This window comes from Lucilia sericata, unplaced genomic scaffold, assembly GCF_015586225.1.
Source record: "Lucilia sericata isolate MDLA Ls3-8-SP2 unplaced genomic scaffold, ASM1558622v1 Contig000974F_arrow, whole genome shotgun sequence".
Taxonomy (NCBI): Eukaryota; Metazoa; Arthropoda; class Insecta; order Diptera; family Calliphoridae; genus Lucilia; species Lucilia sericata.
The window spans coordinates 100,188-112,336 of record NW_023994957.1 but is presented as its reverse complement, the minus strand read 5'-3'; the positions used below and the strand labels follow the sequence as shown (position 1 = coordinate 112,336).

General features: G+C 35.6%; 1 protein-coding gene across 1 annotated transcript in view; it reads right to left on the bottom strand.

Moving 5' to 3' along the window:
• Nucleotides 1-12,149, bottom strand: part of LOC119609392 (endoplasmic reticulum metallopeptidase 1-like) — a 114,724-nt gene that overhangs the window by 25,605 nt on the left and 76,970 nt on the right. The window contains exons 10-11 of the mRNA XM_037964150.1: nucleotides 4,147-4,493; nucleotides 3,872-4,080 (exon numbers count right to left, since the gene is read on the bottom strand). Of these exons, the coding sequence (XP_037820078.1) occupies nucleotides 3,872-4,080; nucleotides 4,147-4,493 (556 nt within the window). The remainder of the gene's footprint in view (nucleotides 1-3,871; nucleotides 4,081-4,146; nucleotides 4,494-12,149) is intronic.

The following is a 12,149-nucleotide window of genomic DNA, read 5'->3' as shown; positions in this document are numbered from 1 at the left end:
AGGAAGAAGAGAGTATAACTCACTTCCTCTGTCATTGTCCTGCCCTAGCTGATCACAGAATGGGTCTGCTAGGTAGCTATTTTCTGCATGACTTAGCGGATCTATCGGAGGTTGATATCCGAAAGATAGATTCCTATATTCGTGCGACAAACTGGTTCGGTGGAAACCAGAGTGATTAGGTTGAAGTGTACTAATACGCCGACCGTTCTCTCTCGTTTCAGGTATCACAAAGGGATCAAAATTCTGGTCCCAAGTGTGTCCCCAGTGATGACATCGCGAGGACGACCCTGCGACCTAGGGCGTTATTAAAATATACACTATCGGACAAAATAAAGTGCAAAAGTACTAATACTATATTCTATCAGCGAAAAATCTGTTAAATGAATTTTGAATATAGAAAATTTTTTAAATTCGTTTAGTTAATATACAATGCTACAAAAATAATAATAAAACAAAATTATTGTACTTAAAACTTTTATGTATAACGTCAAAAATTAAAGTAAATTCACTTTTTTGTCGGACAAAATAAAATGTAAATTTTATATATCATTATTTAAATTTATTGTATATCAAAATTTTGTATCTATTTTGGTTCTGGTTTGAATATTTGGATCTACTTAAACCATTATGGTAATTTTTTTACCATTATTATTCCCAATCGCCTTCCCTTCCTCTTGTTTTCCCGCATATGATTATTTTCAAATTGAATCCATTTTTATTCACTACTTCATCAGAATTTTTTATCAATTGTGGTCCAAAATTAATCTATTGGATTTAGGGCGGTGCTCTGAGCAGGTTATTCTAATTGCCAAAATGGCTAAAGTAGATCCAAATATTCAAATCAGAACCAAAATAGATAAAAAATTTTGATATACAAGAAATTTTAACATGATATATAAAATTTACACTTTATTTTGTCCGACAAAAAAGTGAATTTACTTTAATTTTAAATTTTATACAGAAACATTTTAAGTACAACAATTTTGTTTTATTGTTATTTTTGTAGAATTGTATATTAGCTAAATGAATTTAAATACATTTTCATTACTTAATAATCATTTAACAGATTTTTCGCTGAAAGAATATAGCATGAGTACTTTTGCACTTTATTTTGTCCGATAGTGTATATGAAAATGGTGTTTGTAATGTTGTATAAATTTTGCATTTGTAACAGATTTAAATTATTTAAATCTTAGTTTTTCTATTCAAAAAATGAGAAAACTTATTTTACAAATATTTTATCAATTACAAAACTATTAATATAAAAGTAGCTGGTGGAGGGTATTTAAGATTCGGTACAGCCGAATATAGCACTCTTACTTGTTTTTGCTACAATTTTCTTTATAGTCCCATAATGGGATCCAAATATGGAATACAACTTCACTTCCGTATAACTTCCAAAAAAAGAGCATACAAATTACTTCTTGAGAATGACTTCAGAAGTAGTGAATTTGGAATCAAATAAAAAGGACATCCCTCTTATGACAAGGCTGTGTTAAAATCATCACTGCTTCAGGTCTTTTTCAGTACTTCCATGCATAGTTGCCAGATGATTTTGTCCAAAATCGTCAATAGATTTTTGGAAATCGTCAAAATTATTTGTTACAGATAATAAACATATCAAATGGTATTTCGACTAATTTTGTATACACTAGTTTATCTATCGAGACATTTTTATCAATTTCGATTGATTTTAGCTGTCATTATCTGCTTAATTTGACAAATATACTTCAAAATACCTTATATTGAGTTCTAGTAAATTACATATGTGATATGATATACATACAGTAAATATGAATATGAGATATTTTTTATTCAATCTTTTTTACATGTTTTTCAAGAATTTTTTTAATATACATATTTATTGAGAATTTTTTTCATAATTTTATTTGAATTAAAAAAATTTAAAAATAAAGTATATAATGTGATCTATAAAACTCGAATATGTCAATAATAAGCGTTAAAGACATTTTAAGAAGGGTACCTTATATGGGCTGGTAGGGTTAATTATGGACGATCAACATAAAATTTGGTAGAGAGATTTTGCCTCGTATAAAACTTACTTCTGTGAAATTTCATCGCTATACTCTTCTTTTTAAGCCAGTAATGAGCGTTAAAGTCATTTTATGTAGGGGACCTTATATAGGGAGTAGGGTCAATTATGGACCGATCCACATAAAATTAGCTGGAAAGGTTTTGGCTCCAAAGATACTTACTTATGTCAAATTTCTTCGCTATACTTGTATTTTTACGCCAATAATGAGCGATAAAGCATTTTCTGAAGGGGGGGGTAAGGGCAATTATGGACCGATCCACATAAAATTTGGTTGAGAGTTTGGCTCATATAAAACTTTCTTCTGTGAAATTTCATCGCTATACTCGTATTTTTAAACCAGTAATGAGCGTTAAAGTAATTTTATGGAGGGGACCTTATATGGGGGGTAGGATCAATTATGGACCGATCCACATATAGTTTGGTGGAGAGATATTAGCTTGCATGAAACCTACGTGTGTCAAATTTCATCGCTATGTTCGTATGTTTAAGCCAGTAATCAGCATTATAGTCATTTTCCAAAGGGGACCTTATATGGGGGGTAGGGCCAATTATGGACCGATCCACATAAAATTTGGTTGAGAGATTTTGGCTCATATAAAACTTACTTCTGTGAAATTTCATCGCTATATTCGTATTTTTAAGCCAGTAATGATCGTTAAGGTAATTTTATGGAGGGGACCTTATATGGGGGTAGGGTCAATTATGGACCGATCCACATAAAATTTGGTGGAGAGATTTCAACTCGTATGAAACTTACTTATATCAAATTGTATCGTTATACTCGTATTTTTACGCCAATAATGAGCGTTAAAGTCATTTTCTTAAGGGGACCTTATATGGGGGGTCGGGTCAATTATGGACAGATCCACATATAGTTTGGTGCAGAAATATTGGCTTCATCTCGATATCTCTTTTTTTGTGGACGCAATCGTGCCAACAACAGACAGACGGACAGACGGACGAACATAGCTAGATCGTCTTAGAATCTTACGTGGTCCCAGAATATATATACTTTATGGGATCTGTGAACAATATTTCGCTGTGTTACATTATATTATAGAAATTACAAACGGAATGACAAACTTTTATATACCTTTCTCACGAAGGTGAAGGGTATAAAAATCGTCAAATTTAGAGGTATAATCGTTAAATCGTCAACAGGCTATTTTTACCACTAACAATCGTCAAAATGACGATAAATCGTCAAATCTGGCAACAGTGCTTTCATGGAGTATATTCTACTTCTTTTTCGTTACTTTTAAAGTTCTTTTTTTGTTGGGTACATACATATATTTCTTTTTATTTTCAGTTGAGTTGAAGGCCTCGTATATCCACCAAATGTGGCTTAATTTTATGTAATGATTACCTGAACGTAAAACGGATTCCTATAGTTCTTCAAACTATGAGTTTAATCAATTATCAAGAAATTTTTTCAGTCTTTTTGAGCTTTTCAATGTTTAGTTAGTTAGTTAGTTTGAAAGGAGGATATATATACATCAAATCAGAAGAAATACACCTAGGCCTCTATCGGGCCTGTTATGCTCTCCTTAACCAGTGCCTCAGATGGGAATCGAACCCACAACCTCCGGTCTACCAGACTAGAACCCTAACCACTAACCTACCGGAGGCCACTTTTCAATGTTTAAAAGGTAATAAAATCTTTTATTTTTAGAGCATATTTTAAAATTTAGGAGTATATTTTTAGTTTTTTACTTCATATTTAATGTGCTTAAAACCCTTTTAGAGCATATTTTTGGTTTCCCTGGTAATAAACTTATTCTCAAATTTAGTAACATTTTACTTTTGAAAACATACCCAGGCATAAGTTGACGCGCTGAAAGCAACGGTAGTCCGCAAAAAACTTCACTCTTACAAAGAATATTTTCATCCTGCGGTATTGGTTCTTCGGGCATTGTTAAACTTTCAATAGTTTTACGTGCATTTCGATCCATTTCTAGAAACCAAAACCCTGAATCTGTATAACGAATGTCTCCTTGTTTGTCGTACAATGTCCTTATGGCATGCTATAATTATATTGTTAACTAGAAATGTAAATTAAGAAATTATGTATGCATGTAAATATACTTTACCGTTATATAATGCCTTTGGACTCTGGGATCACCGCTCTTATCATCTCTATATGGGAAACCATAGTGAGTAAAGGAAATGAAGTAAAATCGTGTAATAATGTATGTGGCAAAAAGTATAACAAGAAAATTTTTGCATTTCTTAAAGAGAATAACCAAAGGAGTTAAATAACTGGTAGTAAAAAATGTGAATGCACTGCAAATTATGGCAACCATAACGTCTGGATTTTTCTTTCCACCAGATCGACCTGCCGTCGAAATAAAAACATCCACAACCATATTATAAAAGTTTAACGTCCATAAAGCAACTAGTACTTGTCCAGCTAAATGAATATATAACCACCGTCGAACTAAAAATAAGCAAATTATATTATTATTATTATTATTATTATTATTATTATTATTATTATTATTATTATTATTATTATTATTATTATTATTATTATTATTATTATTATTATTATTATTATTATTATTATTATTATTATTATTATTATTATTATTATTATTATTATTATTATTATTGTTATTATTATTATTATTTTTATTATTATATTTTTTAAAACTTAAAAAAAAATTATGGAAAAATGATGCTGAATTAGTACTATGTTTTCGTTTTAATTAATTTTTCAATTTAAATTTGTCAAATAAAACATACACATTTGGTTTTGTTTACATATAGAAGCGATAAAAAACGACAAATTTTATTAAATCCCTAGGTAGATAAAACTTTTTTCACAACATCTAACAGAGTACCAGCCTTAATGGTTGAAACAATTTTTTCAATGATGAGACCAATGACTTTTTGTCGCTTTAAAAACTAGTAACTATAACACTATGCGACAAAAATAAATACCTGGAAAGTGATACTATTTTTCTGAAAGGTGGATCCGAGTAGAACAAGAATCCATTTTTGAAATTTCCCAAACACCTCCAAAATCTTGAGATACGGGTAAAAAACCGGGTTTTCATACTTTTAAGCACTTACAAATCAGTAACTTAGGTGAGTCTCAACCGATTTTAAGTTTCTGAACGGATTTAGAAAGCAGAAGCTGAGGCCTTTATAATGACATATATGACGATTAAGCAACCTGGAAAACTATGGGTGCATTTCATCCGCAAACATGTTTTTGATTTTAACTTTGCCCCGTTTTTAAAGTTTGGAGATGTTTTTTTAATGTATTTTATATAGGAACCGTACTATTTATTAATTAATTATAAGCCTTTGTTTATTAAAGAGTAAAACGCAACTTTGATTTTAAAAATCCGTTAGCAATTGTCGACGTTATTGATATTTTTCTTAACACAAAATTGTTCAAAAAATGATTTTCTGAAGGATCATTATGTGGGATAGGGTTAAATAGAGTAAGATCCTCATTAAATTTGGTGGAACTGTTTATGTTTATATTATGTTTATATTATATTACATCGTGATATTAATATAATTAAGATAATTATGGAATTAAAGTAATATTTTGAAGGAGGATTTGTATGAGAACTAGGGTCAAGGTCCGATCAATACAAAAATCGACATAAACGAGTTTGCTATAATCATTAGTGATTTTTTAAATAATACGGACTTATTTGACTTTAGTCCCCATACAAACCCTCAAGAAAATTACTTGAATTCCATAATTATTCTTTAAATATCACGATGAAATTCAGCACAAAATAACATTTATCCTCCCACCAAATTTTATGAGGATCGGCCCACATTTAGCCCTATCCCTCATATAAAGCATCCTTCAGAAAATCAGTTTTTGAACAATATTGTATTTAGAAAAAGATTAAAAATGTCGTCAATTGTTAACTGATTTAAAAAAAACAAAGTTGAGTTTTTCTCATTAACAGACATAGTATTCTAATACATTAATAAGTAGTACGGTTCTCTTATAAAATACTTTGCAAAAACATCTCCAAACTTTAAAAACGATGCAAAACTAAAATCAAAAACATGTTTGCCAATGAAATGTGCTTAAAAATATGAAAAACCGGTTTTTACCCGTATTTCAAGATTTTGGAGGTGTTTGGGAAATTTTAAAAATGGATTCTTGTTCTACTCGGATCCACCTTTCAGAAAAATAGTATTACTTCCCAGGTATTTCGATTTTCGTTTATTTTGTCTCACTGTGTAATTGAAGCATGGATGCGAATAAACCAGTTGGGAAATTTTACAGGAGACGCAAGGACGAAAATCAAAATTATTTTTTAAATTTATTTTCTTGCGAATATATGTAAACGGATCAATTAAATAGGAATTAATTTCAAAAAAGTGGTCTTATTGGATTCTCTGACAACACCGATTTAAATATCAATTTAGAAACTATAAATACAATTGGAAGAAATAAACATTGACGTTGGAAATTTGTTTTTTAACTAAATGTGGTTTCATATTATTTAATGGTTAAATTACTAAATTACTTCTTGATAATGACTTCAGAAGTAGTGAATTTTAAATCAAATTGAATCTGTGTTAAAATCATCACTTCTTCAGGTCTTTTTCAGTACTTCCATGGAGTAATTCTACTTCTTTGGAAGTTCTTTTTTGCTGGGATATGGAAGTACTGAAAAAGACCTGCAGAAGTGATGATTTTAACACAGGCTTATCATAGGAGGGATGTCCTTTTTATTTGATTCCAAATTCACTACTTCTGAAGTTATTCTGAAGTTATATGTTATTTTGTTGGAAGTAAAATTGAAGTCTTATGGAATACAATTAATTCGACTTAGGTAGGTAGGTAGGTCGATAGGAGGATGTATTCTACATCAAATCCGAAGAAATACACCTAGGCCACTATCGGGCCTGTTGTGCGCTCCTTATCATGAAAAAAAAAATTATTTTTCAGTGTTCAGAAACTCAGTTTCCTGAACGTAATTCCTAAGAATCTTCCAATTAGTGTTAGTTAGGAATGTTATTTCCGGAATAACATCACTTCCAAGATACTTGGATCTAACTTCGACGAATGCCTGGCAGTGGCAAAGAAAGTGCTCCAGAGTTTCACTGTCCTCTCCACATGCTCTACATTCGTCTGAATCCGCACGTCCAATTTTGCATAGATGTGCTCGTAATCCTGTGTGTCCACTCAGAATACGTACCATCATACTAACTTCAGACTTGCTCATTTTGAGGAGATTTTTCGTCTTGCTCTCATCAGGGTCACCCCTTCGTGGTTCTACCCACTGTTTCATTATTCCAAGAGGCCTTATGGGATTCTCTCACCCATATTTTTAGTTCAGCTTTTGTTGCGTCGAATGGTTTTGCGTTTGTCAGGTTAACTGCCTCGAGCTCCCTTCCCTTTAAAGCTATTACATTCGCCTTTTCGTTGCCGACTACTCCCGAGTGGGCTGGTACCCATATGATGTGAACCTTACCTCTGGGAGAGTATTCAGTTAAAGCTTTCTTACAATCCAATACGGTCTTAGATTTAGTTCTATCGCCTGATATCGCCCTAATTGCCTTCTGGCTGTCGGTAAATATATTAAGCGCTGTGGGCGCCATATTTATTCTAATCCAATTTACGCATTCCGTTATTGCTCGTACTTCTGCCTGGAAGCTTGTGTTATGATTTGGTAAACGGTGGTATATTTCTGTTTCTGGGTCTTCAATATAGAAATCCAGCCCCACTTTGTCCCCCAATTTAGAGCCATCCGTGTAACAACGGATTCCTACTGGTATTTGCTCTAATGTTCCGCTTGACCAAGACATTCTATCTGGGATCAGCGTGTCAAAGTTTCCGACATATTCTGTGTCTGGTATACGATCAGGCACGTCCGATGATTGTGTATAATCTTCCAATGTGTCCAGTATACATTGATGACGTGCCCTGTAACCGCTTTTGGCCAGTTCGCCTAAAGTAAAGAGCCGTTCGGCTGTAAGCGCCGTCTCATATCTTAAATATGTTTCAATGGGTGGAATATCTAGCAACGTTTCCAGAGCCTTGGTTGAAGTAGTACACATGGCACCACTTATACCCAAGCAGCATGTACGCTGAACTCCCTGTAGTAGTTTGATAATGCACTTTTTGTCTAAAGCAGTCCACCAGATTATTGAAGCATAAGCTAGAATTGGTCTAATTACACTTTTATAAAGCCAATTTGTCATAGTAGGACTAAGACCCCATTTCATGCCTATAGTTCTCCTAAATATCGCCCAGCACGGATGTTGCCTTCTTGCCCAGGAAGCAAGGTTCAGTATACGAAGAAATTTTTGTCTTTCTTGTGAAAAGACAGATTTCCGTTTTTGCCGGGTTAACATTGAGGCCTCTCGGTTGAGCCCAGCTCAAGGCCGTATTCAGAGCCACCTCAGCTCTTCCACACAAGTAATTTGGATCCTTTCCCTTTAAAAGTATTACGACATCGTCTGCATAGCAGACAGGTCTAAGTCCTTTCTCAGTTATGGTCCTTAGGAGGCTATTAATCGTGGTAACCCAGAGTAAAGGTGACAAAATGCCACCCTGTGGTATACCGCGAAATACCTTTTTCCTGATAGTTATATCGTACATCTCGCAGCTTATCCATCTGTTCCTTAGCATATGGTTGATCCAGTTACGGAGCACCCGGTCAACATAAAACTGGTCTAGGGATAGGATAAGAGTATCGGTGTGTACATTATTGAAGGCGCCTTCGATGTCAATGCATACCGCCAGTGTATAAGGATGAACCTATGTAGTGGACAACTTCGTTTAAAGCGGTTTCCACCGATCGTCCCTTTACATAAGCATGCTGCTTAAATTTTAGGTCTTTGTCCTTTTCACCATACTATCAACTATCCGTTCCAAAGTTTTAAGTAGGAAGGACGTAAGACTTATCGGTCGATAAGACTAAGGTGTGAATAGCTAGGTTTCCCTGGTTTAGGTATAAATATTACCCTAGCATCCTGCCATTTAATGGGGGTATATGTGAATTTCAAGCATGCAGTGAATAGTGTTGCCACGACCTTGCTTCAGTACCGTTGCATCCGATGTGGATAATCCTGTTGAGAGGAGACAACATAAATTCTTGTGACATAAGATACATGTTCTCGGTCGAGACCCTGTATCAGCGTAGAAAAGTTGGAAGTTTACGTGATTTAATCCAGAAACCTTGTTGCGAATCGTCCAAGGTTCCTGGATTAAAGCTATATGTATCTTACCTGTGTTAATTTTAGACATCAGAGCGTTGGTAGCTGTCTCGCTCCGATGGAGGTTTATTTGGATAACCTCAATCATTGTCATCCATTTAAACTGTCTTCCAGCGAGCTAGTGATCACATCCCCGCTCGTTGGATTTGACTCCTCCGGGTAACCTGAAGTGGCTATTGATGCAGTGGGTACCATTGATGGCACTGCGGTGTCCTTATCAGGCATAGAAAGAGCAGTCTTTTTAATCGACACCTTTCCAATTTTGGACAGCACTGCTGTTCTGTCTTCTGGCGAGTGATTTCCTCCTCGCTTTTAGGATTTGACTCCTCAAAATTACCAGTACTTGCTAATGATGCTTTGGGTACCGTCTTAGGTGTTTTAGTGTCCTTATCGGGGCCGGTTTTGACATCCCTTTCAATCAGCACCTCCCCAATTTTGGAAAGGACAGCTGCACCTTCTTTTGGCGAGTTAGTGGTATCTTCCTCGCTTTTAGGATTTGACTTCTTAACGTCATCAGTAGCTACTGATGCTGTGGTCTTAGGTATTTTAGTGTCCTTTTCGAGGCTTGTTGTAACAGCCCTTCCAATCGGCACCTTCCCAATTTTGAATATGACAGCTTTAGAGGCGAAGTAAGCTTTACCTTTATTCTTGGCAAGACTAGCCATAGATTTCTGGTCGATACCTATTACAAATAAAGTTCCCTCAGGTTCTTCTTTCCTGTAAAAGACGTCCCATTTTTCCACGGCCAGCTCAGCATTTTGACCACCAAGAATTTCCAGTATACGTTCATTAGCCAGTTTATGTAGACAATGGACTTTAAGAGCACCGGAAGCTCGCTCTTCTTTGCCAGTCCCAGCTTAGCGCCATCCCAGGGAGGAGGGATACTTTCCACCAAGTTCTTTAGGGTGCTCACACATTGGTGAGATGCCAACCTCATCAACATCAAGCCCATTCTGAACTCGCAGCACACGCTCTTTATTGGTTGTTGGCCCTTTGAAGCGATTGCGTGGTCCACTATTTTATTGTTCACCAGATCTTCTACCTTAGTCTGTTGGTCTATTGGAATTTTGCCTGTCGAATTACCGGCATCGTAAACTGCATAACAGAGATCGTCCCGGTGTCTTCTTTTGGCAACTTTGGCGTAAGATGGCGGCTCTTTTCCTTTTCCATTGTCAAGCCTATCTTTCCTCGCTTTTCGGGGTTTCTTTTGGGATACCCTTGCCTTCGAGGTTGATTTCGCCGACGTGGTCGTCTTCGGGATATCTATCTTGGCGTTGTCACCCTTACTCTCAGGATTCTGACTTGAGGTTCCTTTGAGTGAAGTATGGCTTAGCTTCGACTGTGTATTAGAAGACGGGGAGCTCTTTTTCATCTTAGGTTTATTCTCAGTTGTCAACTCTTCGGGAGACCTGATCCTCTTTGCCTCAGATCTTGTGAGAGAGTCCGATTTTTCCTTTGGAGTGTCGTTGGATTGACTAACTATGATTTCCTGAAGCATCTTTTTCAGCTTCCTCCTCTGTGCTCCAGATAGTCTTTTCTTAGTAATAGGTAGTTTAGCTATGATATCACTCACCTGTTTCACCATTTGCCCTACTTCATCCTTTTTGGGATTTGCTATAATGGTGTTGTTATTATCTTCTGAGGATTCAGAGTCGGAACCCTCACCTATATTTAAAGGCTGAGCTCTCTCCGAGTACATCCTTCTCTTTCACCCCTATGTTTTTGCCAATGGCATGCTGTACACTTGACGCATTGTCCGCCACGGAGGCCAAGGTACCCACCTCCGTAGTAGTATTTTGCTCACGATTGCAGGATGACGACGACACGTGACTCGCGAGTGGATCAACACTTGCCGCCGGTACTGGGTTATTTAGGCCCTGCACCGTAACTTTCATCTTTTTATTTTCCATGTTGTTTTTTTTCCAGTTTTTGGTCCACGGGGAATATAATATTCCCAGGTGGTGGACAATCTGCCCTCCTTCAGCTTGATTCAAACTAAAACTGGGGAGAACAGATGGTCCATCACCACCCCCTATCCGCCACCCGGGGACGCGCTCGGTAGGAAAAACAGGAAAACTCCCCCGAGAAATTCGACTTAAATAATATAGGGAAATAGACACATTTAATACAAAAGCCCAAAAATAAAATTTTTTGTCTAATAAAATGGAAGAACAAAAATATATATATTCATCATCGAAAAAATATAATTATTTTCGCTTCTTCGAAAGTCATTAAACATCACTTCCCCAGAAGGTAAAAAATTCACTTAGTGCTACTTTTGAAGTGGTGATAAATCCCAGCAAAAAATAACTTCCAAAGAAGCGAAAAAGGAGTAGAATTTACTCCATGGAAGTACTGAAAAAGACCTGAAGAAGTGATGATTTTAACACAGGCTTGTCATAGGAGGGATGTCCTTTTTATTTGATTCCAAATTCACTACATTGAAAAAATATAATTATTTTCGCTTCTTCGGAAGTCTTTAAACATCACTTCCTCAGAAAGTAATGCTTAGCTTAGCTGCATTTGCAGCTAAGACTTCTCGACCGAATCTAAAGATTATAACGCCAACGCCAATTATTCCAGTACGACTGTATAGAATATGAAATTATGTGTTTTTTGGTTCTCTGCCATAATCAAAATTAAAACTTAGGTTAAGTTAACTCGAATGCATATGGTCAACATGCACTTCAAAAAACCGTAACTCGGTACGGTTAGTTATTCCACGTCACACATTTGACCAATGCGGTTCGAAACGAAAAACTCTCGAAGGCAGAGCAAGAAAGGACGGCCGATTCCCCTTAAGCGATAATGGCAACGACGCACGACGATCTTCCTCCACCCAGAGTAGAATTACGAATGCATTTGTCTATTATCTGTTTAATTTTGC